The 19,273-nt window shown below is 53.9% G+C and overlaps 1 protein-coding gene and 1 long non-coding RNA gene across 6 annotated transcripts in view; one reads left to right on the top strand and one right to left on the bottom strand.

Moving 5' to 3' along the window:
* Positions 1–357: 357 nt before the first annotated feature.
* DPYSL5 (dihydropyrimidinase like 5) overlaps positions 358–19,273 on the bottom strand; it is a 56,585-nt gene continuing 37,669 nt past the window's right edge. For 3 of the 4 annotated variants that reach the window (XM_023763442.1, XM_023763444.1, XM_023763443.1), the window contains 10 exons: positions 16,136–16,294; positions 14,938–15,117; positions 14,254–14,322; positions 12,363–12,407; positions 11,784–11,859; positions 10,684–10,840; positions 9,241–9,382; positions 7,684–7,826; positions 5,415–5,622; positions 3,838–4,352 (listed from right to left, as the gene is read on the bottom strand). In XM_023763442.1, the coding sequence (XP_023619210.1) occupies positions 4,026–4,352; positions 5,415–5,622; positions 7,684–7,826; positions 9,241–9,382; positions 10,684–10,840; positions 11,784–11,859; positions 12,363–12,407; positions 14,254–14,322; positions 14,938–15,117; positions 16,136–16,294 (1,506 nt within the window). In that variant the 3' untranslated portion in view covers positions 3,838–4,025. Of the gene's footprint in view, positions 2,860–3,837; positions 4,353–5,414; positions 5,623–7,683; positions 7,827–9,240; positions 9,383–10,683; positions 10,841–11,783; positions 11,860–12,362; positions 12,408–14,253; positions 14,323–14,937; positions 15,118–16,135; positions 16,295–19,273 lie in introns of those variants that run through there. The other variant, XM_006099799.3, reaches the window with a different exon arrangement.
* LOC111828110 lies at positions 2,293–7,656 on the top strand. Of its 2 annotated transcripts, none has more exons than XR_002831896.1 (5): positions 2,293–2,343; positions 4,289–4,509; positions 5,433–5,696; positions 6,492–6,708; positions 7,146–7,656. It is a non-coding gene; the product is annotated as an uncharacterized LOC111828110 (long non-coding RNA). The 2 variants fall into 2 exon arrangements; XR_002831895.1 differs by lacking the exon at positions 2,293–2,343 and adding an exon at positions 2,485–2,616.

Here is a 19,273-nt window from a genome sequence, read left to right as displayed (position 1 = left end):
CGGGCTGTCTTGTTTCTGCCTCCAATGGGTGGTCGAAGCACAGGACCATGTGTTGTCTTGGGGTTGACACAATCTTAGCACCATGACTTTTACAGAGGAATGGGGGAGTCAGTCACCCGGGTGCTGGGGTGCCGGAGGCTCCATCCCAACCCCGGGCTGTGCCTGCCGCCTGGGCAGCTGGAGGGGATTTGGGTTTCTGTGTGGTTCTGTGGTTTCTGGGTCGGTATTGGAAAAGCCCTCATGACGGCATTGGCTTGACAGAGACCTACTGTGGACTCCTAGCACTACACACGCACACACACGCACACACAGTAGCACAATTTTCTGCAACTTAACCCCACAAACCTAGAGAGCAGCTAAGGCAAGAACAACAGTATTTATTCAGCAAGTACAAGACCAGTTTGAGAGCTGCATTCAGTGCAACCAGGAGCCAGTGGGGTTGGTGATGGAGCCGGCTGGAGCCCTGCTCAGGGGCAAGGAGCGGGCGGTGGGGGCTGACCATTGATCTGGTTCCTTGAACCTCCTTCTGATTTCCATCTAGAAGCTCCTGGGCAAGGGTGGGGTCTCTGTAAGGATCAGGGTGGACGAAGCAGAAGGCCTATGGTGGACCACGTGAAGACGTGGCCTCCCAGGGCCCCGGGCCATGCACCGCTCAGGCGGAGGCACTCAGAGAAGGTAAAGCTTTCCTAGCCGGAGCAGGGATCCTCTGCCCATGGGCCGCCGCCCCTGCTGGGCTCTTTGGCATCTGCCCGAGGCCCGTGACCCAGCAAGGGCTGAAGAGATAAAGACGATGCGCACTGTACCAAGGGGTCAGTGCCATGGCCCCCCAGGCCCAGAGCCCTCCCTACTCCTGTGCCCATGGCTGCCTCCCTCCACCAGTGCCTTTGCTGCCTCTGTTCCCTGGGTTACGGTCTCTGTCCTATCAGCCCCTGAGTGAGGAAGATGAGCACGAAGGGACAAATGTAGATGTGGAGACAGCTCAAACCACGTGGCCAAACCCCGACCTGTAAGGAGTCCTGGCTCATCCGGGGAAGATGCATCAGTTTGTTTAGGACAAAAACCTACCTACCTGTGCAAAACAAAGCAAAATGCCTACCAGCGAGTCTTCTGACGGGTTAGACTCCGTGGGATCTACAAGGAACCTCACCCCACTCTTCCTTTCCACAGCTGGGGGAGGCAGCCAAGCCCTTAAGGGCAGTCATGGACACGTCCGGGGTCAGAAGGCCTCAACTTTCTGGGCCTCATCTTTGAAATGGAGTCCTACATGCCCTGTGGTGAGAAGCATTTGAGAGCTCGGATATGGAAGTGCTTGGAAACATGAACAGCACGATGTACGGGGTGTGACTGCTAGCCCGAGTCCAGGAGCCTCGCGCAGCCCGGGGCGCTCCAACTGAATGTGCAACATGAAATCACTTCCCGGAGGGGAGGACAAGGCTTCACAAGGGCAGGCAGCTGGGAGATCACCAGCCTCAGGGGTTTCCATGGAAATCTCCTGGAGCTTTGGAGGCAGGGAGGGCCCCACTGGATGTGGGAGATGATGGAGGCCACAGCAGGTGAGGGCACGGTGCTGTCCACAGGGGACTAAGCACAGCAATGCGGGCTCTACAGTCAGGTCCTGCTGGCCTGGCCTCCTTCCCTGCACCTAGCTAGCCACGCCCTAGTCCTGCTCCCCCCCTCTTAGCAGACATCAGGCCTCTTGCCAATCACACAGGAGGAGCCAGCCAGGCCTCGTACAGCAGGGCGGTTTACAGGAAGCTGGGTGTTTGAGAGACGGGAAAGGCCTTCTTGTTCCCCAAAGGTCTCCAGGGTCAGCATCCTGAACATCCTCTCAGAATGTAGGGAACTAGACCAGGCGGGGAGGCGATGGGAACAGGGCCTGGGATGGGGCCTGTGCAGCCTGGAGGACTCCATGGGGAAGAGGGCCTGTGAGTCTAGCACCCTCCCCCGCCCCCATGCCCTGGGCTGTCTGGTTGGTGTGGAGTGCAGCATCTCCTAAGGTCCACATCTACCCCTGTTTCTATGCTATGCTATGACACAAAGCACCGTTATTTTTCACAGGATGCACGAACAAGTCAAACCAAACCACTGCGCAAACCAAACGTGCAAAACGAAATCATGTACACGCGCCTGGCACCAGGCTTGCGCCCCGCCCAGCTAGCCCTTCTGGGCATGACTCCCAGAGGGCGGGGTGGGGAGAGGAAGCTGGTTAAGGGTACAGAGTGTCCCAACAACACCCACACCCAGGGTGTCCCAACTGCATCCACACAGGGCCGGAGCGGAGTCAGGAGGAACGGGACATTCTGTGCACAGCTGGGCAGCTAACACCTGTCTAACGTGAGAAAGGTGACCACGGGGCCTAAGGGGATGGGGGAGGGAGTCCCTTTAAACACATCTGCTAAAGTGCTCTGGACGACTGGCGGGTCAGCCAGGGGCAGGGCACCAGAGCCTGGGCTTTCCTGAAGCCAGCACGCGGGGGTGGGAGGGGAGGGGCTGGCCAGGCTATGCGGTGGGCTCTGTGCATAGTGTGGGCTTCCTGGGCCCCACAGGCCAGGGCAGGAAAGGACGGCAGCAGGAGGGACACATCTCAAAGGGCCTGCTGGGTCGGCTCGAAGCACAGTGAGTCACGTGTCAGACATGGGGAGGGCTCCGGGTCCGGCGGCCCCTCAGGTGGTGAGCTGCCCCGCCCAGCCTCTCCTGCCCTTGCAGCTGTGCGGGAGGGTGTGCGGGCTGGTGGCAGCGGTGCATCCTCACGTGGGGGGGCTGGGCGGTGCCTTTACCAAATGCCACTGGACCTGCCTCCGGGGGGAGCGAGGATCCGAGCAGAAGCTCGCTTTGGAACATGGTCATCGATCTGAGAACCTGCAGGGAAGGAAGCAGAGGGTGAGCTGGGCTGCTCTTGTCCGGGTCCATAAAAGCACGGCCGCCTCTCCTGATGGAGCTGTTCGGCCCTCCGTGCGCACGATCTACCTGAACCCTCACAACTCCATCCCATCTTACAGACATGGACACGGGCTCAGGGAAGTCAGTCACTTGCTCTCTGTTACACAGGGTGTAAGTGGCAGAGCCTGGGTTCGAACCAGGTCTTCCTCATTCAGAATCTCCACGATTAACTGCCCTGCTATGCCACCTTCACTGCTCCCAAGCCTGGACATATGGTCTCTTGCGGGGAGCTCGGACTATGGATTGGCCGGTTAACGAGCGAGAGAGAAAAAAGGGAAAAACAAAGAACCACACCCTGAAGGCCTCCCCATTTTGAAATACCAAGACTTAGAACAGGAGGCCCGGTGCCTCAGGGGGCAGTGGGACAGTCTTCGGCTGTCTGATGAGAACAGATTCGGTTGGGGGCAGAGGGAAGGTGGAAGGCTGCTCAGTGTTGGCTGAGTCTGAGGGTTCTGCCCAGTGTTGGCTCTGCCCCAAGGTGTGGGTGGGAGCAGATGGCGCCAAAGGCCAGTGGGGCCCATGGCTCTGGGGGCCATGCCCAGGCAGCCATGGGAATCCACACCCCTGGATTGGCAAGGTTGGGTGCCCACGGACACTCCATCCCACGGATCCCTTTCTGACTCTTTGCACACGTGTCCTGTCCCTGGTGGGAGTGGCAGTGGCCCTCAGGCTTAGGGAGCAGTTACCTTGGTAATGAGAGGAAGGGGAGTGGTGGAGAGGACACTTCCCCATAGGCTACCAGTCCTCAAACAGGAACCATGTGACTTCTGTCTGGAGCTGCCTCCAGCACACAGCTGAGCACAGAGGTCCCTCTGGTTTAGCCCTCTGCCTCTCAGATTAGGGGGGGTCTGTGTACAGGTCTCATCCCCCCCCCCCCGCCACCCAGCAAAAGCCACGCTCTGTGAGGAGGGATCTTGCTCCTCTCGCTGTTCCGGGCCCAGCACAGCACCTGCAGAGCGGATGCTAGGTCTGCACGGGGCTAGTCCTGAAGGCTGTTCAGGAAGGTTCTTCCCTGTGCTGTCGGCAAAGCTGCCTGCAGGACCAGCACCGCGCGCCTCTGCTTGCTCTCCTTTGACGGTTGCCACTTACGCGGCAGTGGACCCAGCGCTCATCACTGGACATGCCATGGGGAGGGAGGGAAGATGAGGGGAAAGCAGCACACATCCCACCTGCCCCTCGGCCTCCTTCCACCACCCACTGCGGTGGAGACGCAGGTGCCAGTCCCAGTGGCCCTTGCTCTTACCAGAGAGGCTGAAGCTGGATTCGTGAAGGTCCCTCATGCCCCCGTGTCGGGTAACGGGCCGGGTAGGAGTGTCTGCGAGCGGCGTTCCCATCTCTTTTTTCCCAGGATGCACAACGACAGCTACATCCCCCAGGTAGGGAGTGCGGTCCACTCCCTTAACCTTCAAGGTCTAGTGAATGGAGGAGGAGGAGAAGGGAAAAGACACCATCAGAGCCCAGACACCACCACCAGAGCCTCCTCGATGGTGGCCGTGCCTCCAGATGCTGCCGTTCTGCTTAGGAACCAAACGACTGCCACAAAGGCTTGCGTTGCCTTGAGCACAAGGGGTGGAGAATTATTTTCTTGTGCCTTCTAAATAGTGCATGTGTGTGCACCATGCACATGTGTGTGTACATGCGTGTGTGTGTGTGTGTGTAGAGGAGATGCCCACTGGCTCGCCCTCAATATTGGTGGGATCTTTTCCCAGGAAGCAGGTAAACTTGAGATAATTAACCTTGTAGAGCACCCCTCCCCTGGAGCAATGGCATTCCCCTCACTTGCCGAGTTACCAAGAGGCCAGGAACTTCTCCAGACCTGGCCCGACCACTTAAGTGTTGGGGGGCCCAGACCCAGCAAAGCCCACCCAGCCTACTGCAATCACAAGGGAAGCGGAGGTGTCTGAGAAAGAGAGGCTCCAGGCCTTAGCTGGTTTGGCTCAGTGGATAGAGCGTTGGCCTGCGGACTGAAGGGTCCTGGGTTCGATTCCGGTCAAGAGCACATGCCTGGGTTGCCAGCTCGATCCCCAGTAGGGGGCATGCAGGAGACAACGGATCAATGATTCTCTCTCATCATTGATGTTTCCTATCTCTCCCTCTCCTTTCCTCTCTAAAATCAATATAAGTATATTTTAAAAAAAGAAAGAAAAGAAAAGAAAGAGCAGCTCCAGGCCAAGACAGGGAACCTTCCCTGAAGGACAGCAAGAACCCTCCCAGGACTAGCGGTTGGCTCAGCCGCGAGCAGCTCATAGTGTTCCCTCAGCTCCAGGGCCATGGGGGGCCCTTCCAATACATTCTACTCCGCTACAGGCGCTTCTTCCCTACGGTTCTTGTTCCCAAAGTGACCACTCCCGGCGATAGGACTCGGTGGGAAAATAGAGTGAGAACACCTTTGAGATTTAAAACCATCATATGAGATGCCCCTAACGGGCCTTCAACCTCTTCCCACACATCTTCTTCCCCATCCCGCATCTTACCTTTTCTCTCTGGACCAGCTTCTTGTAGACAGTGTCTGGGAAGGACCTCAGGGGACAGAACTTGCCAGTGCCCTCAGCGCACATGAAGACACCGTTCTCATACACGACCCGCCCCCGGCTGATGGTGACCAGTGGCACGCCATGGCAGCGCATGTTCTCGTACAGGTTGAAGTCTCCTCCCTGCACCTGGGTGCTGGCCGAGATGGTCCTGGTGGGGAAGAAGTGGTGGAAGAGGGAGCTCTGAGGAGAGGCAAAGATGCCACAGCTCAACGGGAATGGAAGGTGCTCAGAGGGAAGGGGTGATGGTCAGAGGGAAGGGGTGATGGTCAGAGGGAAGGGAAGATGCTCAGAGGGAAGGGGTGATGCTCAGAGGGAAGGGGTGATCGTCAGAGGGAAGGGGTGATGGTCAGAGGGAAGGGGTAATGGTCAGAGGGAAGGGGTGGTGCTCAGAGGGAAGGGGTGATGGTCAGAGGGAAGGGGTGATGGTCAGAGGGAAGGGAAGATGCTCAGAGGGAAGGGGTGATGCTCAGAGGGAAGGGGTAATGGTCAGAGGGAAGGGGTGATGGTCAGAGGGAAGGGGTGATATTCAGAGGGAAGGGGTGATGTTCAGTGGGAAGGGATGGTGCTCAGAGGGAAGGGGTGATGGTCAGAGGGAAGGGGTGATGGTCAGAGGGAAGGGGTGATATTCAGAGGGAAGGGGTGATGCTCAGAGGGAAGGGGTGATGCTCAGAGGGAAGGGGTGAATTCAGAGGGAAGGGGTGATGTTCAGAGGGAAGGGGTGATGCTCAGAGGGAAGGGGTGATGGTCAGAGGGAAGGGGTGATGGTCAGAGGGAAGGGGTGATATTCAGAGGGAAGGGGTGATGCTCAGAGGGAAGGGGTGATGCTCAGAGGGAAGGGGTGATGGTCAGAGAGAAGGGGTGATGCTCAGTGTGATGGGAAGATTTCCCCAAAGGCTGGTGGTTATGGGCTGAATTGTGTTCCCCGAATTTATATGTTGAAGTCCTAACACCCAGTACCTCAGAATGTAACTGTATTTGGCCTTTAAACATCTAATTAAAATGAGGTCATATGGGTAGGCCCTAGTCCAACATGACTGGTGTCCTTATACGAAAAGAAAATTGAGACACCAGGAGGACACACAGAGGAAACCCCACGTGAGGAGGGAGAAGACGGCCATCTGCAAGCCAAGGAGAGAGGCCGCAGGATGCATCCACCCTGCCGACACCTCGGTCTGCCTTCTAGCCCCCAGAACTGTGAGGAAACAGATTTCTGCTGTGTGAGCCCCCAGCTGCGGTATGTTTTAAAGCAGCCCTCGCACACTCGTACACGGGGTTAAACACTAGGTATCTTTCCACCAACAGCCGACCCATCATAGGGACAGGGACCAGCCCCTGGTGCCAGGATGCAGAACAGGGCTTCTCGAGGCCCCGACGGAGGGCACAGTGTCGGGACTCTGTGTGGGCTTTCTTTCATTTTCAACTTCCCGCACATTTCTGTCTACCCTGCCCACTGCTGGCTGTGCACCTAGAAAAGTGCCCGCCAAACAACAGCATTTAATAAATTCAGGGGTGGTCAAGTGTAGGCAATAATAGAACACAGAGTTCTATTATTATTAATTTATTTATTATTGCATTACTTACTATTATTAACCTACTTTTGCCACCCCTGTATTTGATGACTGAATGAATTGTAATATTAAAAACATGATTCCCATCTGCCCAAATCTTCAGGTGAAAATGATGCCCTACTCCTGCTGGTCACTCCTGGCACACTTCATTCACTCACTCAAAGTGCGCTCACTAACGCCACGGGTGCCAGTGCCGTGCGCTCAAGGAACCGCCCGCAGCGAGAGGCGCAGAGGATGGAGGAGCCTGGGACGGAGGGCGAGGCCGTCTGTCCGGTCAGCCACGTACTAGCTACAGGGTGTGGGGCTCCCTCTACACTCTGGTCAATGGGAAGGAAATAAGAACCCCAGGCGTGAGTGCTTCTCGGGGCTGTGAGTCAAATCAAATGAGATAATGGATGGGCAGCCGCTTGGAAACACTGTCCAGCGCTGTGCAGGCGGAGCTGGTCACTGCTGTGCTCCCGGGGCCGGACCACGGGAGGCCCTCAAACAGTCATTACGTTGAACATGCCTCAGGTCACACTCCTCTGTGCTAGGAGTGCAGAGAGGCTCTGCTTTTGGAATTCTGTAACACAAGCTCCTTAAGCCCCCAGACCCCCAGGCCCCCCCCCGCCCCCCGCCCGGGAGACCGGCAGCAGGTTTACTTTGTGGCCTCCGGGTCCCACACCACCACGTCGGCGTCGGCTCCTGGGATGATGCGGCCCTTGCGGGGATACAGGTTGAGGATCTTCGCCGCGTTGGAGCTGGTGACGGCCACAAAGCGGTTCTCATCCATTTTTCCTCCGACCTGGAACGTTGTAGAATGTCAAGTGGACCCGGCCTGGGTGCGCCTCCCACCCAGGCACCCCTGGCTCTGGCCTGTGGCCTTCGCGTCGGTCAGAACAATGGTGCTGAGGCGGACAACACCACGGGCACCATTGCAGGCGACCAACCGGCTCGGCTGGGTTCCAGGCACTCGCTCACTTCTCTCTCCTTCATCCGGCATCAGTGAGCAGGCCCTTGTTCCAAGCGGCTGCGTCCCTGGTGGAAATCTACCCCCTGATTGTAAACCCAGCTCTGCTCGGGCGCCCACCAGGGACGAGTCAGGAGCCTCCCTCATCCACAGAGGGTCATGTGTTCTGGGCTCCGGAAAAGCATCTTCTTACCCCACCTACCCACCCAGGACAGCACCGCGGACTCTCTTCAAAGAAGATTCCCGAGCCACTGCCTGGGTCCTCCCTGAGCTGGCGCTTAGTCTTGAGGACCCCAGACCTCCTGGGGCTCAGACTCTCCTGCATCTAGTCCCGTGATGGCGAGCCTATGACACGCGTGTCAGAGGTGACACGCGAACTCATTTTTTTGGTTGATTTTTCTTTGTCAAATTGCATTTAAATATATAAAATAAATATCAAAGATATAAATCTTTGTTTTACTATGATTGCAAATATCAAAAAATTTCTATATGTGACACGGCACCAGAGTTAAGTTAGGGTTTTTCAAAATGCTGACACGCCGAGCTCAAAAGGTTCGCCATCACTGATTCTAGTCTGTGATAGGGCAAGGCCAATAACACACATTCTTCACGGGCAGATCTGTTAGGTGGTCTTCTAACAAGTCCCAGTCCCTCTCTTTATGGAAAAGTAACTGAACAAAATATACCAAGAGCCTTAACATGCTCACATCCTTGGCCCAGAAATCCTCTTCTAGGGGATCACTAGCAATGCGGACACACACTCATGAACAAGGGGTTCTCTGCAGCCCCATTTTTCAGTGCAAGAACCTGAAACAGCCGGAAGTTTCAAACATCAAGAAAGGGTGAGCTGAAGTATGGTACTTCCACTGGAGAAAACATTTAGCCATGAAAAAAGATGTTTTTAAAGAACTTTTACTGATAGAGGAAGACACTCAAGATATGTTCTATGAAAAACAAGGAATGAATCCAGTTATTAAAATAATATATAGCATACCATAGAACTAGGAGGAAACATGCTAAAATATTAAGTTTAATTTCTCGGTGTAGAATTATGGGAGAAATTTTTTTCTAATACTCTTCTGTATTTTTCAAATTTCTATACTAGGCTACTACCTTTCTGATCAGGAAAAAAACACACACATCTGTTTGGTTTGTTTTTGAGTGGAACAGGAGCCTTGGTTGATCCGGCCCTCCTCAGGGTGAAACTCCTACTGAGACCAGAGTGGGGAAGGGCCCCCCAAGAACCTACCACGCCTCTCTCCCAGATGACGCTCATGCGGTCCTGCACGCCGCTCACTCCATGCGGGATCTTGGTGAAGTCCTCCTTGCCCATAGCCTTCTGCTTTGTGGTGAAAGGCCGGTGGTCTGATGCCACAATGTTCAGAGTATCACTGGGCAGAGAGAAAGACGTGACCAATAAAGGGAAGGAGGCCAGGGTCCCAGAGGGTGGTGGCAGGTGCAGGGAAAAGTGTTGCTTAAGAACCAGGCAAAGCTGCTTTCAGTCTCAGCTCTGCTACTCAGTAGCTGTCTGACCTCTGACGAGTTACTGAAACTGTGAGAACCTCAGTTTACTCATCTGCAGAATGGGAATAGGTGCTGAGTGTGGCAGACCATCACGGTCACAGGAGACATCGAGCGTCTCTGGGGTGCTGACTTTTAAGAGTTAAGATAGTGGGAAGAGAAAAATTACACATAAGCGTTTAGCTGAAGTAGAGGGTGGAGGCAGTTTTACTACCGTGGCACCATAGGCAAACCCCCTCTCATCTCCTTCCTCAACCCCCACCAGTCCCTGCTGGCCACAAGCATGTGCTTGGAACAGCACACAAGTTCAACATCCAGCCTCACAAAGAACTCGAGCCATAGCCTTCCCTGGATGTGGGGGCTCTGATGGCTCAGAGGGGAAAGGAGGGACAAGACAGAAGATCAGTTTGTCTTAATAAGCCAGCAATGGCAGGCAAGTCAACTGGTTCACTGTCACTGCCATCCATGGCCATCTCCTCCTGAGCCAGCTGAGAACTCGGGGCAGAGACGACAGCGAGAGAGTACATATGGTGGCAAGCTGCCATCCTGAGGGAGGCAGAGAGCTGGCCCTTGTTCAGAGGTCTCTGCAGGCCTCAGAGATGGTGAGGGCGGAGGAGAGAGAATGCCTGTGTCACCCAGGCCAGGGCGACCTCAGGGGAAACATCCTAGGTGGGCAGGGAGAGGCCTGAATGGAGCATGGGGGTCACGTGGGAGAGGGGACACCTGCCGGGACCACACACTGGGGACCCGAGAGCCTCATTTTACTTGTGGGAGACACCACAGCTTTGTGCACGTGGATCCTCTAAGATGCCCGCTTAAGAAGGGGATTCTGGGGGCAGAGAAAAGTTATTTCCCTGTGAGGAGGCATATGCTTAAGGCTCTCAGCCGTTCCGGGCCGGATGCATAGAGGGTTTTCTCCGCTGGGGCCTGGGACCTCATCAGTCACAGCTCTTGCCAAATGCCTGATACCCTCGGCCAGATCCACAGGGAGATGGACGACTTAGCTCTGGAGAAGGTCACAAAAGCAAAACCATCCTTTGAGCACAAGGAAATCAAACTAGGTCAGACCTGGGGCCACCGCGCCATCACCTCAAGGACCTACAGATTCCTGGAATGGCACCGAGTCAATGACCTGAGATGGGGCTGCGAGGGTCCGGCTAACAGGTCTTACTTGGCCAGCAGGCTCATGAGGTAGGTGGAGGTGTTGGTATCTAGCCTCAGGGGAGGCACTGTGACGTAGGCGGCAGCATGGGACCAGTCCTGGTGGTAGTAGTGCAGGCCTGTCAGCGTGGCATGCGCAGTGGTGGTCTCGGCCAGCACCACCCTCCCTGGAAGAAGGAGAAGGGTCAAGCCATAACCAGGAAGCCAGGGAACCTGAGCGATCATTCGTCTGGGCCTCTCATTTGACAGGTGATGAAGGTGAAGTCAGAGAGGAAGGGACTTGCCTAAGCTCACTCGATATTTGAGAGCACAGCTGGGTTCAAGGCCAGAGTGCTCCCGATCCCCACGCTGGCTGTTCCCCTTGCAAACTGGCTGCGGGCAAGGGGAACAGAAGGGCAAAGTCACCGGGCGGGGGGGGCAGCACTGATGGCGCATCAAGGAGCACAAGTTGGCTGGAGCATGGGTGCTACAGGGTGCTGACGGGAGGATGAAGGGCTGTGAATGCCACACTAGGGGGCAGTCCAGACTTTTTTGCCCTTGCTCCTGATTTATACCCCGTTTCCAGGACCTCGCTGGCACCCCGAGCCTGGCGGGCACTATAAGCAAGTACAGAGTCTTTAGGTGTTGCCAGTTGCTCAGCAACAGGAGTCACAACAGGTGCCCAGGGCTCATTCACAGGTTCCAGGTGGCCACAGGGGAAGTTGGGCCCACACACTGTTACTTCTCTAAGGACATCCCAGGCATCCCCTGAAATGCCCATTGGAACTGGTCCAGGATTTCATGTTGGTTACCAAGGCAACTAATAAAATCCAAGAAGTCAAAAAGATGCCAATTAATGAGTCAACTGAAAACTTGAAAATGTTGCCCGACCCAGAGAGGTGACAGATACCTCTGTAGAGCTGTTACACATACAGATGTGCAGAGGAACTGCGATTCTAATGGACTGAGCGAGGCTAGCGCGGGTGCGTCTGGGGAAGACGGGTGGAGAAGAGGAAGGGCAGGCGCAGGCCGGGCCTCGGGAGCTGGGGCTGTGGAGTGAATGGACCTGGCGGGCCCCCTGTGGCGCCAATCCTACCACACGTGCTCTGTCCATCCAGCTCAAGGACTCACCTTGCATCTTAGCAGCTGCGATTACATCACCGGCCGAGATGCTGGACACGTTGACCAGGTAGATCGGACAGTGAGTCTAAACATGGAAACGCGGTGGAAGGACAGCATCAACCCTACAAACCTAACAAGCACCAGCAGCACCCCCCACCCCCGCCCATCACCCCGGCCAAATCAAACCCTGGCCCTGGCCCCTCCCCCTGCATCGCTCGGCCCCACCCTCGGGTGCTGGTCTGACGCTGGGAATGCAGGCCTGGCAGCCAGGATGCAAGCTGCAGGGGAAATGCATGAAGCAGAGAGGGGCAGGCAGCACCCTGAGCCAGAGCCCAACAGGGGGACATGGGGCAAGATTCAAGAGCTGAACCTCACATTTTCTACCAACCGGCAAAAGGCTACTTATAACTTAAAACAAGGGTCTGTAGGAATAACCATGTCCATTCAGTGTTGGGGCCCTGTGAGCCAGGCATGATGCTGGCCCCCAGGACAGAACAGCATTCCACTGTCCGGGCTGGTTTCTGACCCCAGAGTCGAGAATGGACTTGGGACGGGTGCAGGGGGTGCAGGGGGTGTGGGTCTACTTACCCTGTTTGCAATGGTGATGACTCGGTGAGTGGCTTCAGCTTCCAGCTGTTAGAAACAAAGGGCAGGAAGGAAACAAGCTTCACCATCTCTCCCAAGCAAGCCCACCTCCTAGCAAGGGCGCTGGAGTGTCTGACACAGAGGCAGGGGGGCAACTGCACCCACAGGCTGGCCTGGGGCAAGCCCTGGGCAGGGGCACCGGCTCCAACCACCTCTGCTCACCCTGAGAGAATCCTAGGACTCGGTAGGCGCATCCTTGCTGGGTGCTACTCAGGCCTTAATGAAAAGGCAATGAAACAAAAGCGAACGAAAGCCCGGAGTTGCATCTCTCCCTGTTTCCTGGTGTATTCTCTCCACAGCAGCAAAGGAGCGACACGGATCGATTTCACGCTGGAAATTAGCCTAGATCAGGGTTTCTGAACGTCAGTACTATTGACATTTTGGGCTGGAGAAGTCTTTGTGGTGAGGAGGTGTCTGGGGTCAGTAGGATCTTTAGCGGCATCCCTTGCCTCTACCTACTAGATGCCGGTAGCATCTCTAGCCTGGCCGGTGTGGCTCAGCAGTTGAGTGTGGACCCAGAAACCAAGAGGTTGCAGGTTCAATTCTCAGTCAGGGCACATGCCTGGGTTGTGGGCTCGATCCCCAGTAAGGGTTCGTGCAGGAGGCAGCTGATCGATGATGTTCCTTTCACATCGATGTTTCTATCTCTCTATCCTTCTCCCTTCCTCTCTCTCTAAAAATCAATAAAAACATTAAAAAAACCAACTCTTTTTTTAAAAAAAAGCCTCTAGACATTGCCAAGTGTCTGCTGGGAGAAAAATCGCCCTTGGTGTAGACCCAGGACCCTCCCTTTTGGCCAACAGACGAGGACGATGATAATTTTTGCTATTGCTATGACCGCAGTCAAAGCTTTGCCCTTCCCCTCGTGTAACTCAACCACGTCCACTCCTGTGCTCCCCACCCGCCCCGGTTCTCACAGGCACAGTGCTCACTTGGCTGAATCTGGTGCATCTTTCTTGACCGATTCTTAGGTGTCAAAACAGGAGCTATGTTCAAGGACTCGGACAGACAGGGACAGCCCCCGGGGAGGAGTAAGGTGGGACCCCTCCCCCAAGCTGACCCACGAGGGCCGACTTTGTTCCTGTCTGATGGAAGGACTCTCACGCCCTGCCTCCAGCGCCTCCTCCCTCAAGGCCTCCTCATCGATCCCTCATGGACATCCAACCGCCACTCCGCACTTAAGGCTTTGAAGAAATGGAAAACAGCTTTCCCCTCACAAAAGGGTCAGGGTTGTCTGAACAGGGTCATAGGGCAAGAAGGCGTTATCTGTCTAATGTGGTCCCTCTGGAGCAGAATTCTTTACCCGGGGACCCTGGGGGATTTGAATTGACGTCCTGCAAAACTGTACAAGGGCAAGACCAGAGGGCAGAAGAGCAGGGCTCTGAATTAGCATCTCAGCGAGCAGTGAGGTGACAAGGGGGAAAAAGCATGGGCCTCTCGTTTTGGTGGGAAGGGTCCAACGTTTTCCTCACAGACTCAAGGGGATCCCATTCCCAAATGCTGAGTCAGCGCCGTCTAGCCTGAAATTTCTTCTAACATCTGAAGAAGCACACCTTTCCGTCTGTCTTTTCTCTCCCGATTCAATTTTGAGTCAAGCAACCCCCGGTGCTCACATTGTCTCCCTCGGATCCTTGAAATCAGAATCAATTGAAGCCAAGCCGGCCTCAGCCGGGGGGTGTGTGTGTGTGTGTGTGTGTGTGTGTGTGTGTGTGTGTGTGTAGCTGCCCCGTGGACCTTCGCCCACGGAGAAAGTGCTACCACACAGCTCACATTTACTGGTGCCTGCGAATCTCGGGGCAGAAGCGGACCAAGGGCACGCAGGAGTCTTCCTCACCTCTTCTGGACGGCTGATCTCAATTCCTTCCGGGCCCGTGATACCCAAATCTAGCGCTTCCTTAGCACCCTGAAAAGGAGCAAAAGAAAGAACACTGAGAGAATCACGGAGACACCAAACAACACTGGGCCCAAGGGGCAGTAAACGATGCCAGACACGCCACTCTGATAGGCCTGCTCCCTTCTCACTCCTGTAAACCCATCTTCTGCAGAGCGCAGAGTAGGGCTCCCTTCCAGGAGGGCTCTCCGCTGTCTCACTTTGTAATAATTGAAAATGTCTTTTCCTCTTAAAAATACTAGAGGGCAAGCCTGGACACCAGATACAAGCACTATTGATCTGAACATCAGCATTTCCCTGCTGGAAATCTCATCAAAATATTTCTTAGCGCTGCTCCAGATTCCTTTGCTACACTGGAATTTTAATATAGTGTTAGAATGAAGACATCATTTAAGACTCAGAAACCCTTCTGGACGATAAAGAGAGATTTGTTTTTCACCGACGGTAGGAAAGTTTGAATTTTCTGACCAAGATTTGTCATCGGGGGTGTTACCATCTCACCCTTTCTTCTACACCTTGTTTCATCTGAAACTTGTGGGACAGAGGTGGGTGGTCAGGAATCCACCTGAGGAATCCACCTGAGGACTGGCGCCCCGGCCCCGCCCCCGCCAGGCTCTACCGCCTTGCCTCGGCCACGAGCTCCCCGTTTTCAGCATGGACGCGGGCGATCGCCCCGATGTCTCTGCAAGCGTGCAGCACTTGGTACAGCTCACTGTCCCGCAGCATGTACAAGTCCTTGTAGGTCATGAACATCTGGAACGAGTTGACGCCCTTCTCTCTCACCAGTGTCTCCATTTCTGCTTTCACCTGGAGAGCAACATGCAAAGGCAATGCCACGTGAGGACAGATGCTCAAGAGGCTGCCTGGCCGGTGCTGGCCCAGGTCAGTGGAGTCACCACCCGCAACCTCGCAGTATCTCCCTTTCCTCCCACCTCCCAGGCTGCTGTGAGGTCCCACGAGCAGATGGATGAAGATGTGCTTTGAATATTGTCAAGCATGACACAAATATAGGGACTATACTGTTACCTCCTAGGCATGTTTCTCCTAGCACATGGGCTGTTCTGTTTCTGACTTCAAATCAGCCTTACTGGTAAACACACTAATACCTTTTACTCCCCTGGCCTAGTCCCCTTAACCCAAAAAAGGTGTTAAAAGAAGGCACAGTAATGCTAAAAATCCAGAGACCCTAAGGTAAATCTAATTTAGGTACAAAGCTATGTGAATAAGAAGATTCACCCCAACATTATTTATATTAGGAAAAAAGGGAACACGGGTCTGATGAGAGGAAAGTAAGTTGAGTTTTATTTATTTGACAGAATAAATAAATAATCGATGGTCACCTACATCGATGGTCATGAAGATCGTGCAGGCAAACTGAAAATGCTCACGCTTAAGCAAAAGAGTTACCAGGTAAAAAGCGTGTATGAAAAAAAGACTGGAAGGAAAGAAGCTAAACAACAAATAGTGATTGTGCTGGGGTGACCAGATTATGAGCTTTCTTTCTTTTCTAATTTTAAAATCTATAGTTGGAAATCACATTTGATTATAAGAAAAACCAGTTTAAAATTCTAGATGCAGGGAAGTCCCCACGACCTCTGGGATGGCTGCTCTGACCTCAGAGTTGCTGAGCGCTGACTGTGCCCGCTATTCCAGGCCAACGCTGGGAGGGGCGACGGAGGAAGCTTTTGGTATTTGGGGGAGTAACGATGGTGGTGGGAGGGGTGTCCCACACCTGCGGGCGAGTTCCACACCCCAGCCGCCCCCCACCAAGTGGCCCCTCTGCCTAAAAGGGCATTTCCTCTTCCTTTGGGGAGGCCACTGTTACCTTGGGTGCCCACCAGGTGATCCCCACGTGGAGGGCGTAGTCACAGCAGACCTTGGGGTCGGCCAGCCCCCGGCACTTCTCGTAGGCTTCCACGAGGGAGGTCTCCTTGTCAGGCAGGACGTGGCCCATGACCATGGTGGTCCCTCCAACCAGCGCTGCCTGAGGAAGATGGGAAAAGCAGTCTCGTCACTTCTCTTCCCGCACCCACGTCTCCGACACGGGGAAGCACGGGGTCCTCGGGTGGGCATCCCGGACAACCACAGACCCTACCTCCCAAGAGGCTGTGAGGCCCGGAGGCAGCAATGTTTGGGGAGCTGTGAGCTGCCTGAAGGCGCAGGGGCCAGCGTGGAACCATCCTTACCGTGGATCCAGCACATACACCTGCTTCTTCCTCAGCCAAGCCGTTTCCCAATGAGAAGACCCACCACACAATTTTTGGCCCACTTGAATACACAGATGACACAACCAAATATCGATAGATAATATATGATATGATATAATACAGATGATGATCCAATGTTTGTAATATTTATTAATGTAGCTGTACCTACCTATTTAAACCATAATAAATAAAACGTTAGTTTGGGTATATTGCTTTGTTTTACTCTCTCACATTGCTATTCAAAGTTTTCACATGCCTCTTCAACATCGGGGCCCTTGTCTTCAGTTTTCCACGCACACGAACTTCATTCCCCTCTCTCTGTTTGAGACAGAGCACTTCTTAGGTCCCTGTATGAATTATCAGTGAAAAATGGTCCTGTTCATCATCTCCACAACATACCACTTGAAAGAGAAATCTTAAAAAGCCTCACTTGCAACCACAAAGCATAGTTCCAGGAATAATGACTAAATCTGCATTAAAGTTCTCCCCGTTCCCCACCCCTCCTCCCCCAACACACCTTTTTTAAAAACCAAATTTGGTCAGGCGAGTTCCACGAGCTTCTAAAACCAGTACTGACCAAAGTCTGTTCCAGGCTAATGTGCTGTTCTCAAACAAAACTTGATTAAAATGAAAATAGTTGAGACAGGATCTTGTGAGAGATTTTGTGAGGACTCTGACGATGTAAGGCGACTCTCTCTTTTTTCTGGCGGTAAAAAGTCCTTCCATGTGGGTCCTCACAGTGATTTGGAGTCAGACCCAAGGTCCGGCCCCCACGCTGCCACCTCCCGGCTGGACACCCTCAGCCAGGCGACCTAGCCTCTCTGAGATGCGGATTCTTTTCCTACACGCGGGGGGATAGCTTCCTTCCTGGGTAGCTGTGAAAGTCAACGGAACCCTCACTGACAAAATGGACTTGTAAAGTCTTGTCCTAATGTGTGTGTGTAATCATTCAGAATAGCTGTTTGTCTTCTGTCGGGGAAAACAGCACAAGGAAATAGTCTTAATGATTCATGCTTCCCTATTCAGTCAAATCCTGGATCACAAATCAGCAATAAGGACCCCCCCAAAAATCAGTTCAGTGGACAAACAACAATTAGAATGAGGATTCTTGCAACATTGATTTTCCATGCTGATTCTGCATGCTGATTCTGCTGGGCGTGTGGTCCCGGGAAACTCAGGGGTCGGACTTCTTGCACAGCTTACAGCGGCCGACAGAGGGTGCAGTTCAGCGGCGCACACGGAGGAGGAGGACCGGTGATGGGGGCGGCGGGAAGCGGAGAGGAGCAGAGCGGCAGATTGCGGCGCTACTCGCTGGCTTCTCTTTCCGATTTGCTGGCTTGTGCCAGGCTGATTCATCCTCGTAGCAGGTGGCTGTACTCTATGCATTTCCCCGCTGAAATGCATTTCTTGCTTTTACACATGGACATGGAGGTGTCAGATCATTGTTTCATTTTCTGTGGTTTCAGATTGCTTTCTTTGCCCCCCCTCCCTCCCACTGCACCCCAGTATGATGGTGGCCTTGGGTAGAAAAAAGGGAACCTGGAAATGGGAGTGTGATAAGAATGTTCTTAAAATCTGTGGGTACTGGAGCAAGAGTGGAAAAGGAGGTCCACGTACCAAATCTAAGGTACAGATCTAGCCAACAACCGTCACACAGAATACAGTACATCCTCCTACTCCCACAGCATATTGTCATAATGACCAAGAAGGCCAGGCCTGATTTTAGAATTCTCAGAGACCTTGCATTTCTGAGCTACACTATAGGGGACGTTGGCCTTGAGCCTTGAGCCTCTGTGCTTGCCCCAGCCCACACCCCCTGGCCCATGCATGATTCATCCTGCAGCCCACAGGTCTACCAGTAAGCTCTGCTCACCCCCTGCAAATCAGGCCCTTGGCCCTAGCCGTGCACATGCTGGTGGTCTGGCCCCCAGGAGGACAGACTCAGGCTGTGGTCTAGAGGTGGGATAGTGGGCTCTGGGCAGACATGGGCCCTATTGCCTGGGTCTAAGGATGATCACTGAAGGTTCTGGAAGGAGGTGGGAGCGTCGGGTGGTGGCCTGACTTTCCCGCTTACTGTGGTAACCCAGGGCACCCGTGTGCCTGCTCTGCACCTCACGCTCGGGGGCCCGGAGAGGATCACAGGGGGCTAGAGAGTGTCTACAAGCTGGGAGGGCGCACAGAAATATCTGCAATAATTATTCCTGCTGTTACTCAGGCCTCAAAATAAGAGTTTAATGGAATCAGCAAATACTCCCCCAGCTGCAGGTTGGAGCACTTGTTTCCTCTCAGGCAAGAGACACAGAGCTGGCTCTTGAAATATGCACAGTTCCTACCCCCGGGCTGATGCTGACAAGCGCAGTCTCCTCGGGAATGTGATATCACAGATGTGACAGACTCTTTTACTGTCATCCCCCACAGAACAGCCGTGCAGAAATCAACAGCCGAGCACCACCCAGTCCTGTTCCTCGGGCTTTCAAAGGATTATGTTTATGAACATACGACGGTTGCATGTTCACAACTGTTTTTATGCAAAAATGGTGTTGGCTAAGCAAGCTGTGGAGCTTCAATGGCAGTCAATAGAAACGATGCTCACGGAGGCCAAGTCATCACATGGGAAAGGAGGATGTCATAATGAGTGAAAAAGGCAGAATTCAGTGTGCATCCAAGATGCTTGGAACTCTGCTTAAACACACACACACACCCACAAAGGAAAAAAAATGGAAGGAAATACACCAAAAGATTAACCATGACCATTT

This window comes from Myotis lucifugus, unplaced genomic scaffold, assembly GCF_000147115.1.
Source record: "Myotis lucifugus unplaced genomic scaffold, Myoluc2.0 scaffold_285, whole genome shotgun sequence".
Lineage (NCBI taxonomy): Eukaryota > Metazoa > Chordata > Mammalia > Chiroptera > Vespertilionidae > Myotis > Myotis lucifugus.
The sequence above is the reverse complement of the archived record's forward strand: the minus strand, read 5'-3'. Positions and strand labels throughout refer to the sequence as shown.